Source organism: Pteronotus mesoamericanus, unplaced genomic scaffold (assembly GCF_021234165.1).
Source record: "Pteronotus mesoamericanus isolate MK-2021 breed Mesoamerican mustached bat unplaced genomic scaffold, CSHL_Meso_final contig_90, whole genome shotgun sequence".
Lineage (NCBI taxonomy): Eukaryota > Metazoa > Chordata > Mammalia > Chiroptera > Mormoopidae > Pteronotus > Pteronotus mesoamericanus.
Window position 1 is genome coordinate 1,940,197 of NW_026555277.1, and position 23,223 is coordinate 1,963,419.

Genomic DNA, 23,223 nt, shown 5'->3' on the forward strand with positions numbered 1-23,223 from the left:
GAAATATAGTAAAATATAAAATAACCCTGTGTCCACCCGCAGAGGAGTAAGTGAAGCTGAGCTTGCCCTGCCTCCGTAAACAACGAGAAAAATGGACAAATTATATGAGATGATTGTTATCAGACTCGTGCAACAAACACTACATTGAGAGAAGGAAAACAAATAAGGAGAGCCCGACAATCACCCCAGCTTTCTGCCTGGGTTCCTTTTCCAGACAACGGTGAAAGAAGGTAGACCTGAGCAGAACTCAGAGGGCACGCCCAGTTGAGCGGTCGGAGATTGGAGGGCACTATGTGGAGAACGAACTCCATTGGTCTACAGTGAGGGCCCCTCAAGTGTGTGGCTGGACACCGAGCCATGCGTGCGTGCAGAGATAAAACCCCATGGAGCTGGAGAGCTGTAAACTGAACAATTCTACAACATCACCCTGGAGAAGTTTAGTTCCAACAAAACTCAACAGTAAGAAAACAAGCCGATTTTTAAAAATGGATAAAAGGCTTGAACGGACATGTCATCAAAAAAGAAAAAGATATACAGATGTCAAATAAACATATAGAAAGATGTTCAACTTCATATGTCATTAAGCAATTACATATTTAAACAACAATGAGATACCACTACACACCCATGAGAAGGCCAAAATTCAAAACATTGACAGCAGAAAATGCTAGCAAGAATGTGGAGCAACTAGAACTTAGATTTGTTGCTGGTAGAAATGCAAAAATAGTACAGCCACTTTGGAAGACAGTTTGGAAGTTTCTTTAAAAAATAAACACACTCTTATGAAGTGATCCAGCAATAATGCTTCGTGGCATTTGCCCAAATGATTTGAAAACGTAAGCCAACACAAAACACCTGCATGCACTATTTTAGAGTAGCTTTATTTATAATTGCCAAAAGCTGGAAACAACTATGATTTTCTTCAGTAGACCAGTGGATAAATAAACTCTTGTGCATCCAAACAATGGATGTCATACAGCACTAAAAAGAAATGAGCTATTAAGCTGTGAACAGACATGGAGGAAGCTTAAATGTGCATTATTAAGTGAAAGCAGCCAATCTGAAAAGACTACATGCTGTGTAATTCCAACTATATGAAATTCTGGAACACACATTGTGTCCATATGGACACAGTAAAAAGTCCAGTGGTTTTTAGAGGTTAGCAGGGAAGAAGGGAGGGATAAACAGGTGGAGCACAGTGAATTTTTAGGGCAACAATACTATTCTGTATGATACTAAAATGATGGCTATGTGTCACCGTACATTTGTCCACACCCACAATATGTACAACACCTAGGTGAGCTCTAAAGTAAACTACATACTCTGAGTGACATGACGCATCAGTGCAGGTCTCTTGGCTGTAATACCTGCTCCGCTCCGGTGCAGGGTGTTGGTCGGCGGGGGGGCGGGGGGCGGGGCGGGGGGGCGGGGAGGGCTGTGCCTGTGTGAAGGCAGGAGCCGTATGGGAACGCTGTTCTTTCTGCTCAATTTCACTGTGAACCTAAAACTGCTCTAAAAAATAAAAACTATTTAAATAACTGAAGAAACCTAAACAGTAACCTTTTATGAAAATAAAATATCAGAGACTAGGCCACAAGAGGAGCGTCAGAAGTGTTCATGGAAGTTTGAGGCTGCAGGAATATAATGCTGGTGGAAACTTGGATCTAGACAAAGAAACAAAGAATTCCACAAATAGTAAACACGTAGGTAAATATAAAACACTTTTTCTTACTTTTAAAATTTCTTTAAAATATAAATATGTAAAACAAAAGAAATGTTTATGACATATGTAGAACTAAAATATATCAATCACAGCACAAAGGATGGGAGGAGGAAATGGGAATACACTGTTATAAGAGTCTCCCAGTCTATGTGAATTCATATAATTTAATCAGAAGGCTGACTGATAAATTAAAGATGTGCAATCCCTGGAATAACTACTAAAAAAATGAAATGAAGAGCTTTGCTAGTAAGCTAATGGTGGTATTAAAATGGAAACTCTAAAAATTTTTCAATTAACACAGAAAAATGCGGAAAACAAAGGAAAAAAGAAGAAAGAACAGATAGTGCTAATGAAAAATTATAAACTGATATATTTAAATTCAATCATATAATAATTACATTAATAGTAATGGTTTGAACATCCTTAATAAAAGGCAGAGATTGTCAGACTGATTAGAAAAGCAAAACTCTACCATAACTATAAGAAATGCATGTCAAATGTAAAGAGACAGATAAGTTATATGTAAAATGGTGGGAAAAGAAGTATAACAGAGGTGGAATAACTATATTAATATCAGACTGAGCAGAATTTAGGACAACAGATTTTATCAGGAACAAAGATATTTTATAATAACAAAGGGGCCAATTCATAAAAAAGATATAATGATTACAAATATATAGTTCCCTAAATAAAACAACTTCAAACTACATGAAACAAAATCTGGTAGAGTTGGAAGGAGAAATAGACAAATTCAAAATTATAGCTGGAAATTTCACGCTTTTATCTCATTAACTGATAAAATAATAGGCAGAAAGCCAATAGGATACAAAAGACTTGAACACTGTTCTCAATCAACTTGACCTAATAAATGTTTATTAAACACTCCATCAACAATAACAGAATACACATTTGTTTAATGTACTTGAAACATTCACCAAGACAAGTATTATTATTTTTCAAAATAATTGAAATCATATAGAGTATGTTCTTCAATCACAATGGAATTAAACTAAAAGTCAATCACAAAGAGATGTCTGGGAGATCCTCCAAAATTTTTGAAAATCAGCAACACACTTCTCAGTTATTCATTAGTAAAAGAATAAGTCACAAGGGAAATGAGAATAAATTTTGAACTTAATGAAAATGAAAACACAACACATTAAACTATGTGGGATGCAGTTAAAGCATTACTTAGGAAATAAATTAATGCCTTTATTTCTCTTTAAAGAAGAATTATTTTACATAAATGATCTAAATTTCCATCTTAGGGTAAAAATGGATGATTAAATTAAACCCAAAGAAACATAAGGAAGAAAATTTAAAAAATAAGAGCAGAAATTAATGATTATAAAAATAGAGAAAACTGATGAAACCAAAAGCTCTTATAGTCCAGAAGTTGGCAAATAAGTACATGTTTATTTTATGCATTTACAGCTAAAATAAAGTATTTAAGAGTAAAATAAAGTATAATTATCATAATCTTCCCCTTTCAATTAATTTTTACCATAATAAACAACTGCATGGCTTATTGGAAAGAGCACTCTTACTGTAGTTACGTATTTAGTTTTATTGTTACCTTCTACCTATGGCAAGTGATTCTTCTTTTCCATTTATAGTAGTGGCTCAAATTTCTCTCTAAAATAAGCATATATAGGTACTATGAAGTTAACTAATTATAACAACTTTGTTATTCTTATAATACAGAGGGAATACAGCTAATGGCAAAAGCATGACAGTGGTCGGCTATAAATGAAGCTGGGGGGACGCTGAGCTGTATGACCGCTGAGATCTCTGAGAACTCAGAAGATCTACGACTTAATTTGATAGCATATCAAATGCCATCTCCTAAAGCTCTGTGCATGATCTGCGCGATCAGAAGTGGAAAAAAGCCAAATACACATATCTGCATAACACACCTATGCATTATGCAGAAACAAACAAGCAGAGCTATAAATTGTCTCAAAAGAAAATGAAAGCCAGTGTTTCTGATTACCATTATTCATTCTGAATTCCCCAGTTATGTAACATGGAATATGAGATTTACTGTAAAATAGGGCATGAAATTTAGATAAAGAAAGTTCACTGACAGACTCATTTTTAACCTGGATGTTCAGTGTCAATCACTGAGATGTAACTTCTGCTTTAGTAAGAAATATCCTGGAATAAATTTTTCTAATAACATAAGGTTCTAATTCAGTAAAAAATATTAGTCTAGGAAATTACTTTTTAAATAACAAACAAATGGTTTTGGAGCTCTCTCCTCTATGCTCAGTACTTGGTTCATTTCCACTTTTTGTGGAATGTATTTATTGTTTCTCTTTGTTACCAATGAACTCCTTTCATTTGAATTTAACTAAATTCACTAAATGTCTCTCTGGCTGCATCAATTCTTTTCCTTTCTCCCAGCTTAATTTGGGAGAATAGCAACATTTTTTAAAACAAAATCTTATTAAGGAGCTTTTTTTCCCAAGTGTTAGCAGCACACCATGCTAGAAACAGCCACACCACAATACCATACTTTTCCAAAATGATGTGAGAAAGAATCTTAGGGGTGAGGATCCAGGCACTAAGATAAATGCATTGATAATCTTTATTTTCTAATTTAGATGTTTCAAAAACCCTGGGGAGATGAGAATTATTATTTCTCTTAGGCTGAATAAGTGACAGATGGTGGAAGGGTTTGGGTTTGGGTTAGGGTTAGGGTTGGGGTTGGGGTTGGGGTTAGGCCTAGGGCAACCTACAGCAGCTGGACTGCAGGAACAATGCTCAAAGCACCCTTGTCTCCAGCATCTGGTCAGAGTAAGCCATGGGGTAAAGATGAAAAGGAAAGGGAATCCCTGGTATGTTTGAGAAACAACAGATCGTTTTGTTTGCTTAGGAATGACTAGGATGGAGGCAGATGAAACTGAGTAGACAGAGAAGACCTTAAAGGACAGAGTTTAGCTTCAGAGAGTTTTTGTAGGTTTTTGACGAGAATGGTCAAAAATAGGTCTTGAGAAGATTTATTCAGCAGCAGTGTGTAGAAGGTTTTTCAGAAGAGAAACAGTTGGAACTTCTCGCGTTTGGAGCCTGATACAGTATAGTCCAGCCAAAGAGTAACAGTGGGTGCAGTGCCCCCACTCAAAACTTGAGATCCAACGTCTGATACCAACTCGTTGGACCTCACTGGGCCTCACATCCTAATCTACTGGAAATCTATGATGTTTCTTTCAAATCTAAAATTCTAGCAATTTACAAGGACCTAAATTAAGATTATTTTATGAATATAGAGACAGAGATAAGTATGTGAAAGATACTTTAGAGATGAAACTGAAAGAATACAGCAACCGATCGAATGTAGAGGACTGAATGCAGAAGACTGCAAGATTTTAAGCCCAAATCCTCTGAAAAAAAATCAGTGGAAATAAAAAACACAGAAAGAGGAGGCAAAGATATTATAATTTGTTTTAAAAGTGTTGATTTTGGGATGTTAATGAGACAGGTTGGATATGGCCAGAGGACCAGCTGAATAGAGCCCCAAAATCAGGAAGAAGGGTCCCAGCTGGAGTTCAGCCTTGAAAGCTATTTTCACAGGCAGGAGAGTAGATGAGGTTGCTTAGGAAGAAGCTGGAAAGGAGGCAGTGAGCCATCAGACCTGGCTGTAGTGACATCTAAAGGCAAAACGGTGAACCAAGTCCCAAGGGAAAAGTGTCCAGACAAGGAGAACTTCCAGAGAGGCCAGAGAGGAGAAGCTTCAAGGAATGAAGCCTGTCAGATCAAGGGTTAAAAACTCTGGAGAGCTTACTTCGTCTTTTCCAGAAAAGTGGTGCTGATATAAATCACAGGTTTTAAGGAAGAGGATGGTGTAAAAACGTGCCTGAAAGTGCAAAATAGGTTTAGAGGCATTTCTAGGCAAAATGACTTTGGAAAGCACCAGCACTGGGCTGGGCATTTTTTCCCAGCAAGGTCCACCTACCACTTGCATGAGAATCACCAGGGGTGGGCCTCTCTGCAGAAACCCTGAATCATGATCTCTGAGGAGGGCACTCTGAGTGTCTTCATTTCAAACACAACTGCTCTTCAATAAGCCTTACGTATGGAGACTGGGGTTCTACTTACAGGTGTATTTTAAATGAATGGAGGGGGTTAAAAGAAAGACATCAAATGAAGAGGTGGGAGAACTGATGGAGAGTTATCCTGAAAAAGCAAAATGGGACCTAGGGCACCAGGAAAAAGCATTAGCCTAAAAGAAAGACTGCACCTGTGTCCAAGAACATCCTGTTCAGTGGTAGAGATGCGTGCTCAACAGAGCAGCCAGCAAGGGCCCATGGAAAGTTCAGTCTTCTGCTCCCACTCATGATAATAATATCTTACCACCTACAGGGACAGCCGTGATGCCAGAGATGGACCAGAGGCTGAAGTCTCCACAGAAGGCAGAGCCCCCAGTGAGGTCCCCAACCCTCCCAGCAGCAGCGGGGAGAGCACAGACAGCTGGTCCCAGCTCGCCAATGAAGAGGACAACCCAGACGACACAAGTAGCTTTCTGCAGTTCAGTGAGCGATCCATGAGGTACCTGCCCTTCATTTGACTTCCCAGGGAAAGAGGTCTCAGCACATATTTCAGATATGCATTTAAAAACAGTCTCTGCAAAGAGTTCCTAATAGAGAGTGCAAAAGAGAAAGCTCTCACTAGGTCAAGGTGTCTGACTCTCATGATATGTGCTGAAAGGTAGCTTAACATCCAATAATGGTTTCAATCACCTTGGCCAAGGTTGAGAAATCAGCTGCATTCCTTTGTCTGCAAGCCCCAGCTCATGCATTCAATGATGACAATTGTGAATTTCTTAATGAGAGCTGCTATTACATCTGGTGTGGTTGATACTTTCTTTCTGGTTCATTTGTATTTCAGATGCAACCCAGGCTGGGTTTACATGAGGCAAGTGTTTCCACACCTTGTTGTGTTGTTTGGCCTGGCTGTTCCTCTGCTTGTTCTGCCCTTCTCTCTCTTGTTGCTCTGGGAAAACTAGGGAGGAGCTAATCAGAGGTCAGATCTGACTGGGCCCCAGCCAGTCAGCAAATATAACTAAAAATTATCCCTCCATAAAGTAAAAATGAAAACAGCATCCGCGGCTCAGCCCGAAGTCGTCTTTGACGCTGGAGACTTTGCACAGAGGCCAGCTGAAAATGGGATTCAGATACATTTGAGTGTCTGACCCCTTGAAAGTTTTACTTCATGTAGTTCAGTCTGTTTGGACTTAGGATAATTTCACAATGTTGAACAACTTGTCTAAAATTCCGAAAACAATGTAGAGCACAAAAGCAATGAGAATTTCAATCTTTGGACTTAGCAGAAGTTGATAGCGTTAATTACTTTCAACACAAGGTCTGAGTCATCAGGTTTCAATCAATGAATACATTCAGCACCCCACACAAAACCCAAGACAGGAATTTGAAATGAAAGGAGTCTAGTTAGTTACTCATGGTGTTCCCAAGGGAAGACCGCCCCCTTACCATACACCATTATTACAAAGGTCTCACCCTTTGGAAACCTTACTTGGAAGAGATGTTACTGGAAAATAGAGAAGGTGTGGGGAAACTCAGTGTGTTTGGTGAAATTGAATGCATTCCATTTGGCAAGTACAGACAGAACCTAAAAATTAGCTCAACTCTTCTGTTTCAGTAAATAAGTTTCAGGCTAGTAACTTGACCATATGTTGGTTGTGCAACCTTTGACAAAGGCACAATTATGTGATCTCCATGATACATGAGGAAGCAGATGTTGCTGCTTCTCAAAGATTTTAAGATAAAGAACTATAAAACTTGGCATTCCCCAACTTTGTACTTGTGAATTCTGTAGTTCAAAAAAACAAACAAACAAACAAACAATGAGCCAGGTGCACATCCTGTGGAATACCCTCCAGAAAAATCCCCTGAATGGCAAGGAGACAATGTGCACCCACTGGTTTCTGTCAAAAGCAGGCAGATGAGTATTCCAGTATCTTTCCCAGGCAGAATTCTCAGATGTATCTTACCTCCTGTGGGTCTTTTGCTAACAGATAAACATCTTTATTGTAACTAGAATGAGGAAGACAAAATGTATTCTAATGTCACCTACGAGGTGTGATCTACCTGGTGTAACACAACACCACTGCAGAAATCAGACAACATTGATGGTGGTTGGCTTGAGCCAAAAATGTCTTTTGTTGTGCGTTCTCCTAATCGGGTCAGAAATAAATGTCAATTTAGGAGTCCTAGACACCTAAATTATTCTGGGGACTAAAGCAAGGAACCCTGAGGACAGTAGATTATTAGTATGGCCAGGGGGTGGAGACTGGCATTAACATGTAATTTTTGCTTTGTCAGCAATGGCAACAGTAGTGCCACTAGCAGTCTTGGCATTATGGACCTGGACATTTATCAGGAAGGCATGCCATCTTCTCCCATGATTAAGTAAGTAGCCACAGAGGCGCAGTGATTGTGAGCCGCCACTCCAGTTCCATCTGGCAATCCATTGTGATCACTCAGGTGGTGCCCAGCCACTGATTTCATGATGTCTGTACTGCTGTGGTCCCCAGGCGTGTGTGGTTCCATGTCACTGGAGCAAGAACTCAAGCCTAGAATAAGCCTAGCCGGCCATCACCTCCCTTCTGGTTTACAAAGCTGCCCCCTATGATGTAATCATTTCCGATAAAGCTCATCCATATAATTAGAAATATGTCATTTTACCACATTGGACACTGAGAAGCTAAAATCTATTTAAATTGTACCATGCCAACCCACAAAGACTATTGTTCAATATATTACAGTGTGATGGCTTTTCCTTTGCTTGTTGACACGTGGGAGTATTACTACTAAATGTGCCTAACACCAAACGGTGCCGTGTTGGAGATGGGTCATTCTCACACAGAAACTCTGCCCCTACACCACGAGAACCTGCAAAAGGAACAAGGGGGAAATGCACTGAGAGAAACCCAATATGTGTGACACAAAATATGGGAAGAGCAACATGAGGTCAGGACTACATCTAGAATCTGTGATGCTTCCAGAAAATTAAATGAATTGCAATTTATTTTTTGACCGTGATGACTTAGCTTACTATTGGAGATTTCTGAAATTTCAGGAAAAAAAAGCGATAATAAAGTATAGGACAAAATTAGCTCTCTGACCTATTTCCTCAATTACTCTCTATAGCTAAAGCATTTTGCTTTATTATGTAATCAAGTATCTTGCCTGTGGGAGTACCAAACAAATAAAAAACTACTTTGGGACGAATTCACTTTCCTCCCTCAGGAACCATTTGTTTAGCTGCTTTTTTCATCTTTCTCCATGGCATGAGCCTACAACCCCACAGACGATATGGACGCAGGAAAAACCAAGGCCACCACCACACCGAGCAGCCTTGTACAGCATTATAAGAGCAGAAACTGTACCAACCACGTGTCTTTTCGCCTAATGTCACTCACTTAGAGATCTAACAGAAAATCTAGACCCTTAGGAAATTGGTCATCCTTCTATGTAATTATTAGGTGTGCACGTAAGAACTAAGTCCTCTCAATGTTAGGAATATAATGTAATTTATCATCCAGATCTTAGCAGTAACATAAAATATAAGAGAGAAACTTCTCTCATAAAAAGATATTTTTAAGAGCCCTTGTACTTTAATTTTTAAACAGAAACACAGGACAGCCATGGGTTTCCCAAAGTAATCACTTCCTTTTAACTGTTGGGCCATATGTTCTCATCTTTGCAAACATTTGCTGAGTCTTCCCGCTATACTCAGGGCTCCCCAATAAGTACTCAGTATTTTGAAAACACCTCAAATATTGAATTTTTTGTATTTAAGGAAGTATTCACTTTAGTCATGCATCTTTAGTTCTAAACCACATCCAGCTTACTACATTGTTTGGATAAAAAGAAAAAGAAAAATGTCAACTAATTGAGATATTTTGTTGTACAATTTAAATTCTGCAGTTCATTGATTATCTTTCCTTTATTTCATATCAAGGAACCATATCCATGTAAAAACTATTTTTCTAGGCTAAAATGCAAATTTATGTTAGTGTCATGGTATAAGAAAAAAATCATTTGTGTCAAGAAGGAAACACATGATCTTTTAAATGACAGGTGAAACAGGGAGAAGGATAAATCCTCCAATCAAAACTAGTTAACATAATCTCTCCTGGGCTGTTCCAACCTCTGAAGATTAATAGAAAGAAGTTTGAGAAAGATGCCTCTCTCAGAGTCTTCCACACTAATTATCCCTACTAAAACCATGTAGTTTCTCTGGCCTTTTTGTTTTTTAGGGGTAGAATATTTATCAAAGATCCATAGTCCTATATAACAGCCACACTGGTATTTTTCCTAGTATCACTTCCGTCTCTGAAAGCAATAAATATAGAATGAAACATTAGAAGCTTTTAGATCAATAAAACCCATCACCTCATCTTCCATTTACAGCTTACTCTCCCTACACATTACCAACCATATACTGTTGTTTTCTCCCAAAGTGAATTAGTAGAAGAAAAGGAGATTCTTAAAGAACAGTCAGAAAAAGGAGAGGGTAAGCCACGTTCCCATAATTTTGACACACAATTGGCCCGCGCTCTCCCTGTGGAAAGCGTGGTGAGGCTGTGTCATTGTCTGTGTTCAGAATGTGCCCCTGGAGCGCCTGTGGGAGCAGCCAGCCATCAGGGCGGCCTGCTGGTGATCAACTTTGACCTGGAGCCGGAGTGTCCTGACGCTGAGCTTCGAGCCACTCTGCAGTGGATAGCTGCCTCTGAACTTGGGATTCCTACCATCTACTTTCAGAAATCTCAGGAAAACAGAATTGAGAAGGTATGGTGTTTCATGTTGGATAGCAATGAAGTTTGTGTTTTTGTCCCCGCTGAAAACTCAGTAAATGCCCAGTTAACCCATTTGAACTTGAATTATTTGTTCGTGACTGTTCACCTTAAAACAGTGCCTGGAACTTGGAAGACTTCCACTGCATAAATATAATCACGATTACTTTTCCTTCGACCCTCAGTCTGTCTCAGCTAGTTGATGAAGATGAGAAAGTAAATTGAGATAGGAACTTTTTCAATAGTCTGGGTTTTTTACGTGTCCTTTTTCTGAAACAAATCTCTTTGGAACACTCATTTAAACAGAAGGTAGAAGGAAAGGCTTGGTATATACTGGAAACCAAAGTGAAGCCACATTGATATTTAAAACAGACTGCGTCATGGTGTTAAAGTGAAGGCGTTTTTAATTCCTTACCAAACAGCTTTGCATGAGGGAGACTTTCTCATTATCATTCCCCACTTACCAGAATATAAAACTAGGGAATACACCTTTGATCAACATCATAATCAATAGCCACTGTCATTCGAATTCCATACTTCTAAGACCTACTAATAACTGTGGTAGAATCTCAATTATTAAGATTAAGGGAAGGATTCGTCCCTCTTCAAGTTCAATTGTCCATCATTTGAAAGTGTGCTGCTTTTTAAATTTTTCGAGTGAATGGTAATGTTACCATATCTATTTTCTATTGCTACGTAAAAAACTGCCACAAGTTTATTGGCTTAAAGCAGCAACACTGATCTCTGCTGTCAGAAGTCTGGTACATCATCCTATGCTCCCTGCTCAGGGCCTTGCGTGGCAGCAGTCAAGATGCCAGCCCATCGGGGCCCGCATCTGGAAACTGTAGGTAGGAACAAGCTCAGGTTCGTTCAGGTTGTCCTGACTCAGCTCCTTGTGGTTGTAGGGCTTCGGTCCTCATATCCTTGCTGGCTATCAGCCAATGGCTACCCACGGCTTCTAAGAGCTACCTGCATTGCTTATCACAAGGCCCTTCCACATTCTCATGCTATCAGTCTCTCTTACTTCTGCCACCAATCAGAGAAAGCTCTGCTTTTAAAGGGTTCATGCAACTAGCTTAGGCTCAACAGAGAGTCTCCCATTTGATTAAGTCAGAAACTGAAGAATCTCTTTTGCCATGTAGGGTAACATAATGGGAGCATAATTCTCTCATTCTATTCTTGGTATCAAGCATTAGGGTAGGAAATCTTGGGAGCTGTTTTAGGATCCTGCCTATCAGTGCCCACATGCATTTTTTAAATGACTTATTGTCACAAAGCATCTCCACCTACTTATTGTACCTGTTTCTCAACATTCCTGTGAGAAGAGGAAAATGGGTATTATTGTCCCTTTGTTGCGAATGAACAAGTCGGGACTCTGAGAGGCTGACCCATGGGAGAGTCCTCAGGTAGAGGTGGGAGAGCCTCATCCTGGAACCCTGCTGTCTCCACAAATACCTCTCGACAGTGTCTGTCTCAAATAAAATTGCCTTGCAGTTATAGTCTTGATTTTTTAAATATGTAGTTATAGTCTCGTTCTCACTGCCAAAATCTAGCGGCCTGAAGCGAAAGACCCTTTACCACCTTGCCCGTGTGCACGGCAGTTAAAACAGCTTCCCCGTGGCTGCAACACCAGCCAGTGAAACCGACGACTGGGGAGCTAAGAAGGGCACCTGATTTATTTCGCATGCCCTCTCCCACGTAAACCTGTCTCCAACCAGTAGTTTATATTCCTCCTGGTGCCTAGGACTGCCTACAGTTCTACACTACCTGAATCTAGATACCAGCTTATACTTTGTGTGCAAGGTGATGAGTGATTTGCTATTTGGTAAATTCTCCTTCGACTTTACCACGCAGCCTGCCCAGTGCAAAGAGTGAAGGGAAAGAACATTCTGCATCTGACCCCTCCATCCTGCCATGTACAGTCCCAGAGACCCCTTGCCATGGGGAGGAGGACAAGGACATTCTAGGGAAAATATATTCTCAGACTCCTGGAAAAATGAAAAAGGCTGGGTGTTGGCCAACTTCATCTCCAGAACGTTGCATGGTGCCTTTTCAGATGGTCTCTTAATGGAAGAGATTTTTTATACAGCCACCATTTTGAAGAATCAACATAATGGTTTATGTGAAAATATGCCTCATAATTTCCCATTAGGCAAAAGCCCAAGGGCTGCGTCACTAACACTTTGATTATGTAAATCATGCCCTGACAATATTAATTTATCCCCATTGATTGTCAGTTGTCAAAGAGAATACCTATCTTTCCTTGTGACAATTTTCCTGAGACAGTAAGTGTTCCACCAGTTTTATGAATAAAAACATTAAATGGTGATCCAATTCATTCCATTTAGCATCAGGACCTTATTACCAAGTAATGTAATGTTAAAAACAAATTCTCGTATTTTTTTTTTCTTTTGGAACTGGTTCAGATTCTCCATATAAATGGCTTCTCCAATTAAATGGGTACTGTTTGCTGTCTTTAACAGAACTGGTTAAATAAAGCAAACCCATAAGCAGAATTTTGACTTTTTCAAATCAGTTGTGCCCTTGGAGACCTCATTCTGATTATCTTCCAACAAGCCAGGTGGCTGGGTGGCCCTAGCGGAGGAGAGACCGTGGCCCCCTGCTGAGGAGCTGGGTCACGAAAGAGCAGCAGCACCTCCTTAGCTCCTCACCAGCTGGGAGAAGGTGGAGTTTCCAAGTGTTATTTTCCCACTGTCACTTGAGGATTAAACGCCATTCAGAAATGTATACCCTTAGTCCTTACCTGTGTGAATTCTGATTTTTTAGGAAATAAATTAATTTAGCCAACATTCCTCCCGTATGATATCTCCCACATATTAACCCTCTCACTTTGTGAAAATACAGACTAAGCTAACAGGGCAAAGGATATCATGAATGAACACTGAAACAACCTTATGTTTCCCACCATTGACCTTGGAGTTGGGGAGCATGTAAAGTCAGCTTAAAATTAATTCCAGTCCTATTTCAACTCAAATGGCAAATTTTAAACATTTGGGGTGCCCAATATACTGTGACTCCTCCCTGATAAAGGAGACATTCATTTTCAAACTCTCTTTCATTGTATTTTGTCCATGTATTAAAATGCTGTCTACTTAAAAGTCATACATTCAGAATATTCATTAAACATTCATTGAGCATGTACAACACACCAAGCACTGTTCTAGGTTCTGGGGACAGATAGAACAAAAGAGACGACATTTCCTACTCTCTTTACTAGAGTTCGCATTCTAGTTCTAGAAGAACCCAAGATAGAGAGAACCTAAACCGATTCAGGCTCAGGTTGTAAATAGCAACCTTGAAATATGAAAATAACTTATTCTGGACAAAGGAAATGAGAAGTACACTGAAATAGCAAATTTTACACTGAAACCATGAGCCAGATGTACTGAATCATCTGGGGCATTTATTTACAATTCACATTTTTAGGCCCTTCTAGGAGTGGAGCCCAAGAATATGCATTTTTAACAATTTCCCTCAAGTGCGGTGATTCTGTTGAGCTCTAAAGTTTGAGGCCATCTGCCACAGGAAATATCCTGAAAAACAGGCAAAATTTCAGGTGGCTCATAAGTATGCTAAATTCCTGGGCAAAGATTGCTGAGAATCCTAACACCTAATAATCTAAAACAGCTTGTAAATTTAATTCACAATGACCTTGACATCAGTTCAATTTAATCCATTTTATAGGAGACAGATGAAAGAATCACGAAAGCAAATGCTTATAAAAAATTACACCAACTGGCTAATTGTCCTGCTTTTGGGGTCTGAGGCATTGTTGACCTCTGGCTCTTTTTCTTCTATTTAAATTTAGTGAGCCTCTGTGAACTGGAGTGGGCTGGCGACTAGCCTCACAATAAACCCAGTGCCTTTCTCATTTTTGAGCCTGCTTTCAGAATTATTTCTTTTTCTTGGAAGCAGTGCATAAAAGAGGAAAGAGAGGAAACAGTTGTATGCTTACCTTCCTAAGAAAGTGGGGGTCAAAGAAGAAGTTAGCCTCACCTTTAATTTTCATTCCATTCCACATGCAAAGCGGTGGAAAGAGAATAATAGGGAAAATGTTGATGATATTGACTGTTAGCATAACTATTTAAAAAAACACTACCTTTAAAGTCTCAGGGTTTTTTTAAATTTTTTTAATTTATTGATTTAAGTGTGAGAGGAAGCAAGAAGGAGAGAGGAAAAAAGAGAGAAAGAGAGAGAGATTTGTTCAATGTGTTGTTTCACTTATTTATGCATTCATTGGTTGATTCTTGTATGTGCCCTGACCAGAACTGAACCTTGACATATTAGGATGATGCTGGAATGAACTGAGCTACCAGACTGGGGCAAAGTCTCAGTTTTGAAGAAGTACACAGCTAAAGAAGGAAAAAGAAGGAATAATTAGATTCTTAGTCAGCTTGGGCTACTATAATAAAGTACCATGGACTGAGTGGGTTAGACAATAGGCTTTTATTGCTCATCATTTTGAAGCTGGGAAGTCCAAGAGCAAGGGAAGAGCAGATTTAGTTGCAGGTGAAAATGCTCTTCCTAGCTGTATCTTCACACAACACACAGAGAAGGCTCTGGTGTCCCTTCCTCATCTCATAAGGACATGAATCCTACCATAAGAGTCCCGTCCTCAAGACCTTATCTAAAACTATAATGTCCCAAAGGTCCCACCTCCCAATACTATCCCGCTGGTGATTAAGGGTTCAACATATGAATTTGGGAGCGGGATCCATTCAATTCACAATACGTACTAAGCCTCTTCATTTATATATGTAAGAAATGTTCTAGAGCTCAATCCCTTAGTCATGATTGTCAAAATCAGTGTGTACTAAAATCACCTGGAGGATTTTAGAGTCCTCGATGTTCTGGCTATTAAATCAGAATCTCCTCTAGAGATGAAATCCAGACACCGGGGTTTTCCAGGGGTTTTCCAGGGGTCCCTGGCAGCTCCAGGGTGCAGGCAAGGCTGAGTACCACAGCTGTACAGGCTGCCATTGCAGCGGCAATGTAAAGACCGGCTCACGCATGTTTAATGACATGGAATTCTGCCTCGAGCAAAAGGAGGTACTTGCTTTCAGAAGTCTATGCTGAATATTTAAAAAAAAAAAAAATACCCACACAATTGGAAGCAGCTCCCAGACTCCATCATGTGATTTGTTAAGCAACCTAATTGGGCAAATGCACCTGAGAATCTAAAAGCCGCCTGCTATGCGGTACTGTTTTCCAAATGCATCTTCTAATGATATACCATCACGGGATATAAAGTCTTCTAGTTTCCTAAGAAAAAACATTTGCTTAGGGAAATGCCAATGGTGACATATATGAAGGGACTCAATTATTATTGACCCTTCAATTATAAGTGAAGTGGCAAGAAGAGGACAATTTTGACTTTTATTTTTTCAATTAATTGGAAAGAAACACCCAGCTCCCTGACATAGGAAAGCTGATTATGAAATTGTAAAGGCACAATGAAAAATCTAGGATCAGCTGCTATTTAGAATGTGGTTTTCAAAGTCTATGGTAATGAGCTAGAAATGTCCTTTTCTGGCTTCTTCACACAGAAGTTTTATTTTTCTCTAGAAATTTCTGTCAATGAAGGGAAAAAAGGTGTATGACCTTCCTGCCCATCAGCCGAGCAGATGGTTCAAGGTCTCAATGTCTGAGATTAAGTCACTGCCTCAGAGCAAGGTATATTTAGTGGGACCAGATCACTTTTAAAAGCTATATTATCAGGATATGGGTTTGGTTTTAGAAATCATGAGACAGATTCCAGCCTGTGACCGTTGCACAAGTTACTGGCACAGTGGCCTTGCTGGTGGCGCATTTTGACAACATTTTGACAACATTTTGACAGGTCAGTCAACCACGTTGGGAGACCCTCCTTCAGCAATTCCCATATAGATTGGAAAAAAAATGATAGTGGGCTTCTAGAAAGGTCTGCTGCAGAGAGCCTTCTGAGAAAGGTTTAACAATTATTGGTATCTTCCCCAGAACTTCGATTGTCTTTCAGAGTAGTGACTCAGAGGTGAAAGTTAGGAGCAAAATGGTGATCCAGTGAACCAGGATTCACAGAAAGAAAAAAGAAAAGAGCTAAGGCTTATTTTATACTTCCATGTACTTTATGTTGACTGCATTTTCATAAGACATACTAAGGGGGAGGAGATACTCTCAAGAGATCTGTCTGGGCTAAGGCCACTGGTGACTCTTGAGGGAAATCTTGAGGAGAAGTCAACAAGCTATGATCCTTTCACAGTGAGATCTCAGAAACTTAAGGTTCACACCTTCTGCATAGAGAACACTTAATACTTTCTGGACTTCCAGTAAGAACTGAAAAATCTAATTAATGAAATCATGCAAAGGCATCTTAGCTTTTCTCCCCTTTTCCCTGATGCCTCATGTTTTTACCAATTTGTCCAGTAGAAAACATGCCTCAGATGATTTACACACACCAGGATATAAGTAACTGCTCAAGAAATTATTTGTATGCATCTCTATAACTTACTAATAGCTGCTAGTAATGTTCCCCTATGTAAGGGGATCTGCATTTTAAGGAAGGTTTTAACCTAAAGGATTAAGCTTTTTCAAATTTCAGGAATAGGATAGACAAGAAGGGAGGAAGACTTGTGAGGGGTCGCAGACAATTAAGAGTCTCCGAAATTCTATGACTGAGGCCGACGGAGCTGATGGAGCTAACCCTCCACTGCTGTTGCAATGAGCAGTGAAGAAAAGTCCTGGCTGTCCACCCGCAAAACACTCACTCTTAGTTGCTGGACCATTGCCAGTGCCCCATGACCAGCTTTTCTCTTGCTCCTTGCTCACTACCATTGCCCCAGTCTAAGCTCTCTTCAGCCTTTGCCTACATCCATGGCCTCTAATCATCTTTGACAAGCATCCTATCAATAGAAAATTATTGAGTAAGCAGCCTTAAAATATGCAAGTTTATTTTTAATTATATCATTGCAAATACATTACATAAAACTCAAGAATATATACGTAGACAAGGTTCATTAGTAATGATTCTGGATGTCACTCCATATTCCAAATGGTCTTCCTGCTCATCTTGAATTCATTTGACTTACATTTGAATATGCGTTCTTTCTGTCACTCAGCAAATATTTATTGAGTACCTATTAAGTACAGACACAAGATATTACAAGATGGCTAAGATGCTGCTCTTCCCTGGGAGATTACTATCTATAACAGAGTCACTATCAGCCTCCCATCCGTCTCCTTTTTTATATCATCCTAAAACTCTTTGAGATAATGTTTATGTTTCTATGCATTAAAAGTTAAGTATTTCATTTTCAAGGCTAAAAACTTGCTTTAGTCTGATTAAGCCAACACAAGGCAAGTACAATAAAGCATTGATTTCTATCACTGCACAAAGAATCGGTGCTGCCACAGCTGCGAGAAGAAACATAATTCAATGGTGGTTCTTTGGAAGATGACTTCACAGTCATGGAAATGAATTAACAAATTCAAGCTGGAGAGAAGGAAAAATACAGATAGAAATTAGAATTTCAGTTTCTGGCTGATCTTAGAAATCTGAGCAAACACAAAAGGAGCAGAGCAAAAAATCCTGGGAGGAAATGTTGAAGAAACAGTCACTAAACCACAACCCTCATCTTCCGAATAGGTCGTTCTTCTTCACAAAAGTTGTATTATATCCCCAGCCAATCCCTTGTCCCAATGTTCCAAATAGATATCAATACGTTGTTCTTCTACCACCAAAAAGCAGCCTGGTGCTGGATTAGCCATAGCACTGGACTGGAATGTTAGAAAACCATTCATCATACTACCAACTTTTTAATCTCTCAAGCCGTCAATTTTTTCATCTGTTAATGCCCACTTCATAGGGTGTTGACAGAATTGAATGAGATTACATGCACAAAGTACTTCTTACAAGTTCTTAATAATGGTTACTTTTTAAAAATTATCTTACTAAAGAGTTTGAGAGGTCTTCAGGCTGGGCTCCATCCCAAAGCATTCAATATCATGAAGGGAATGATCTATAATGATTTCCCCATCTTCCAACACTTCAGTTCACAATTTACCTGCAGTCTCAAAAACTTTCTGTATTGTGGTCAGTTGAAGCTAGTACGGGCGATAAATTTAGGGTGCTTCCTCAGTCTTTCCTTTTCCTGTTGCAATGGAAAAACAACCTATCTTAGTGCTTGATGATGGTGGAGGGGACTTTCCCAGGTGGAATGAGGAACCAACAGGGGACCCAATGCAAAATTTAGCACTTGGTTTATTTGGTCTAAATATATATCTCCAATTGAGAGGTTATTTGTGACACATACAGAAGGTATTGGGAGCCATACTATACCACCTGGTCAGAGAAAGTCTATTCCACAGAAATTCAGACCAGAGGAAACTGTTTAAATATTGAAGAGACAGACTCTTGAAAGAACAATTTCATCTAGTCTTTCTCATCAATGAACGGCAACGACTGTGAGAAAGATCCTGGTTCAATTGGAAGAACTCTCTGATGAGCTGAACTGTCTAGAAAGAAAGTAGACTGTCTTGGAAGAGTATAATGTCACCAGAGATATTCAGAAATAGCCTAGAGAGCTGTTGGCTTTGGAAGAGTGGTTTAGTAAGATGACTTTGAGGATCATCTGTGGCACGTGGTTCTAACTCGGTGCTTTACTTTAGTTTCTAGATGTTGTGCGGCTGGTTCATCAGAAGTCCTGGAAAGTGGGGGACATCTTCCACGCTGTTGTTCAGTACTGCAAAATGCATGAGGAGCAGAAAGATGGGACCCCAAGTCTCTTTGACTGGCTGCTGGAATTGGGATAAAGCAGCCACGCCTTGTACAGTATTCCTCTCCTGCATTCCAGCTTAGATTACGTTGATTTGCTCTAAATGCTCTAACCTTCTGCAAACATTGCATCACATTAGCAGAGCTATAAAAAAAAAATGTTCAAGGTTACTACCCATGGAATACATCTGACGAAAAATAAAATACAGATCTGTAAAAATCCATACAACACATGGGTGAATTCAAAAGGGTTTATATTAGAGTGGCTGGGAAAACAGGAGCTTTTCTGGGCCTCAGATTAAAAGCTTATAATTAAGCCCAAATTCTAAGAAAGCTACTCTTGCATATTTTTAATATACAATGTGTAAAATCACCAATTATGTGAATCAGCTGGAAACAAAGTCATTGGTCAAAATAATTTTGTAAACTATGCTATCACCTTTATGTGACTTTTTGGCACAGATTACAGGGCTGTGAGCCCAGGTGAACACTTAAAATATGGGTGAGAAATTTCCAGAACTTTGACATAAAAAAATTTTCGTTTTCAGACTAATGTCACTGGATATTAACAAAAATGTAAACGTATCATCAATGTCTTCTAATGAGGATTTTCATTTGTTTACTGCACCTCACTAATATTCCATACCTCCCCAACAATGTCTGGATTTCTAACCAATCAGAAAACTATTGGTGTTCAACTGAGAAAGAGAAGGATCAAAGATTGTCTTGTTTCCATCTCTGTATTAGTTGGCTAACATGGTTACAGAATTCTTACCCTAAGGGCAAGCTTTATACAAAAATAATAATAATAATAAAAGAAAGAAAGGCTTTTGAGGTAAAAATGTGCTTTTGTATTACATTATATAAATATAAACATTCATTTTATTAGTATTATTATTATAAATTATGAAGAGATTATCTTAAATAATACATTGAGTTATTTCAGAGAGTCATAAAATCTGAAGAGATTGTCATCTTAAGTCACAAACTGATACTCGAGCTCAGTGGTTTCACTATAAATGCATTGGTACGGACCCAGACGGCAGACCTGCTACTCAGGCGATAATCAGCCTGACAGATGGAGGATGTGACCTAACCAGTTAGGATCATAGACTCCTTCTGATTCAAAGATACTGGTGTTTAATTTGGGAAAAAGAAAACCTTATTGTATTTAAATATTTTAATAACAGAGATTTAGTCTTTTGGAAAATGAAAGTGTCTAACTTCTCCCTAATGAGCTTCCTTTCCTTTCAACTAAATAAGCTACACTGGCTTTTATTTTCTTGATCAAAGGAGATGGTTATTGAAGATTTCCTGAAATAGTATGCCTTTACACTATTCTTAAAGGTTGTGAAGTAACTTTAAATGGGAGCAAGGCCCCAGGCCAGCCAGGCTGGCCTTAAGTATCATCTGCATCTTGAAACATCAACAACTTCCTCTTAAGCCACGCTTTCCTTCCCTCCGCCCACCCCAGGCCCCCTCCCCGCGCTCAGTAGGCATTTATGATATAAATAGTCCAAATTTAGGTTATTCATGTAATTTGACACATTAATCAAATGCCAAATTTTAAAATTTATCCATCATCTCAAGCTGAAAATTCTCTGTGCTCTTAAATGACAAAGGACCTATTTATTTTTTACACAATCTCAGAATATCGCGTGTACTTCTGTTGTGCTTTAATGAATGTTTACTTATCCTGCAAAGCACAAATATTGGATTGTAACCATGTGGTGAAGTTGTACTTAATGTTGCAAACTAACAAATAAATTTTTGTGGCCAAGTCGTTGATCCTTTTTCCTCCAGGAGCTTGTGCGCCTGAAAGCAAAGAGTCATGGTGTAACTGGATGAAGACGGGTCTTCACCCCGTAGACAATTCTTGCTGCCCCACTGTCAGGTTTCAAGTAAGCAAATGTCCTTCGACTAAATTTGTTAGGATCAGTGATGCTCATGTCAATCAGCGTTTCTCAGCCAAGGCACTATTGACCTTTGGGGCTGGATCATTCTTTGCACAGACGGTGGTCCTGCACATTGTAGGATATTTAGCAGCACCCCTGGCTCCTGCCCACAAGATGCCAGTAATCAGCTACTCCTGGTTATGACAGCCATGCCTCCCAGCATCGCCAAAGCCCCTGGGGAGCAGCACTGTCACTGGCTGAGGACCACTGGTAGGAATAATGCATTGAAGGGGAGGAGCCTGAGGCTCTAGGAGACATTAGGGTAGAGGAGGAGCCTGTAGCCCCTTGTCTGGAGAATCCCAGCAGGAACCAGAAAACCAAATACTGTCCTCCTCAGCCACTCAAGACTCAGGGACGGGAACCTTTACACTAAACCAGAGGGACAGGAGAAAAAGGCACAAGACAAACAAGGAGTCTTCAGGCCTGGGAATAAACCAACTTAGACTCAAGGAAACTAGAGGTAAACTCACCAGGCTTAGAAGTAAATGCTCTTTGAAATCAGGAAATAAGTTATTAGAATTTATGCAAGGAAGGCATTGGGGTTCTTCAGTACTTTATTCAGTAATTAGAAGGTATGACTCTGCTTTTATAAAGAAGAAGTCTCAAGTCAGCCAGAGTATAATGTCAAATAAAAACAAACTCTCGACATTGGCAAGGAGAGACTTTATTCGCAAGGACTGTGACGAAGGGGAAAGGAGACTGTTGCAATGGGCAGAGGGAGTGTTGCAATAGGGAGAATGCGCCAGCTGTGAGAGCTGCAAGTGTCCCAAAGGTCAGGCACAAGGAGGTTTATTTGATAGGGAGGAGTAAACGAGACTAGGAAGAACCAGTGCAGGGAGCGGGGTGGATAAGGTGAGCCAGCGGGAAGCAGCGCTCGTGGAGCAGCTCAGCCTATTCTCAGGAGGGGCTCCTTCTGGAGGGACCGATAAGGCTGAGGACGGGTCAAAGTTCAGGGGCCTGGAAAACAAAGTGGGAGGAATCGCACCCCCGGATATTAAGCTATACTATAAGGCTACAGTAAGTAATCAAAGCAGCATGATACAGGCATAAAAACAGACGCCAATGGAACAGAAACAGAATAAAGAGCCCAGAAATAAACCCATGCCTGTATACAGTCAATTAATCTATGACAAAGGAGGCAAGAATATACAATGGGGTAATAAATGATAGTCTAATAAATGATGTTGAGAAAACTGGATAAATACATGCAAAAAAAATGAAAGTAGACCACCCTTTTATACTATATACAAGAATAAACCCAAAATGGATTAAAGACTTCAATGTAAGACCCAAAACCATAAAACTCCTAGAAAAAAATACAAGTGATAAATTGTCTAAAATTCCACTTAGTAGTATCTTTCTGATATGTCTTCTTGAACGAGGGAAACAGAAGAAAAATAAACAAATGGAACTATGCCCACAGGAAGGAAAACCACCAAGAAAATATGCTACTCAAAGCAAATGAAATATTTTACTTTTAATTAAAAATCACAATGGTTTAGATAGTAAATTTAATGTTATTTCTTTTTACCATAATAAAAAAAGTCATTCAAAAGTACTCCAGCTACAACGGATCTCCCACATGTACCTCTAAAGAACCAGGAAGCCATAATCTTTATAACAGCGTGTTAGCATCTGGCTAACATACCAGATACTAGAAGGCCTGGTCTCCAACTCACAGAAAAGAGACCTCCGAAAAGGAATCGAGTGTCTGTCATTCTGATAAGCATTCATATTTAGCCGTTCATCCCACAAACATGTATTCGGCACCAGACATGCCAAGTACCTTTCTAGATGACAGGGGAAAAAATGCAAAAGAGAACAGACAAGGTCCTTGGCATTTGAGAATTTCCATTCTCAGGAGGATTACAGATGCTGAGCCATAATAAAAAGACATTATGTAAAATAAATTTTTTCAAGATTTTATTTCTTCATTTTCAGGCAGAAGGAAAAGGAG

The 23,223-nt window shown here is 39.4% G+C and overlaps 1 protein-coding gene across 3 annotated transcripts in view; it reads left to right on the top strand.

The window, feature by feature from the left end:
- Positions 1 to 21,078, top strand: part of SPHKAP (SPHK1 interactor, AKAP domain containing) — a 114,860-nt gene extending 93,782 nt beyond the window's left edge. The window contains exons 9-13 of one of the 3 annotated variants that reach the window (XM_054585579.1): positions 6,086 to 6,271; positions 8,065 to 8,151; positions 10,209 to 10,261; positions 10,352 to 10,536; positions 19,206 to 21,078. In XM_054585579.1, the coding sequence (XP_054441554.1) occupies positions 6,086 to 6,271; positions 8,065 to 8,151; positions 10,209 to 10,261; positions 10,352 to 10,536; positions 19,206 to 19,349 (655 nt within the window). In that variant the 3' untranslated portion in view covers positions 19,350 to 21,078. Of the gene's footprint in view, positions 1 to 6,085; positions 6,272 to 8,064; positions 8,152 to 10,208; positions 10,262 to 10,319; positions 10,537 to 19,205 lie in introns of all 3 variants that reach the window. The other 2 variants (XM_054585580.1, XM_054585581.1) reach the window with 2 other exon arrangements.
- Positions 21,079 to 23,223: the final 2,145 nt, after the last annotated feature.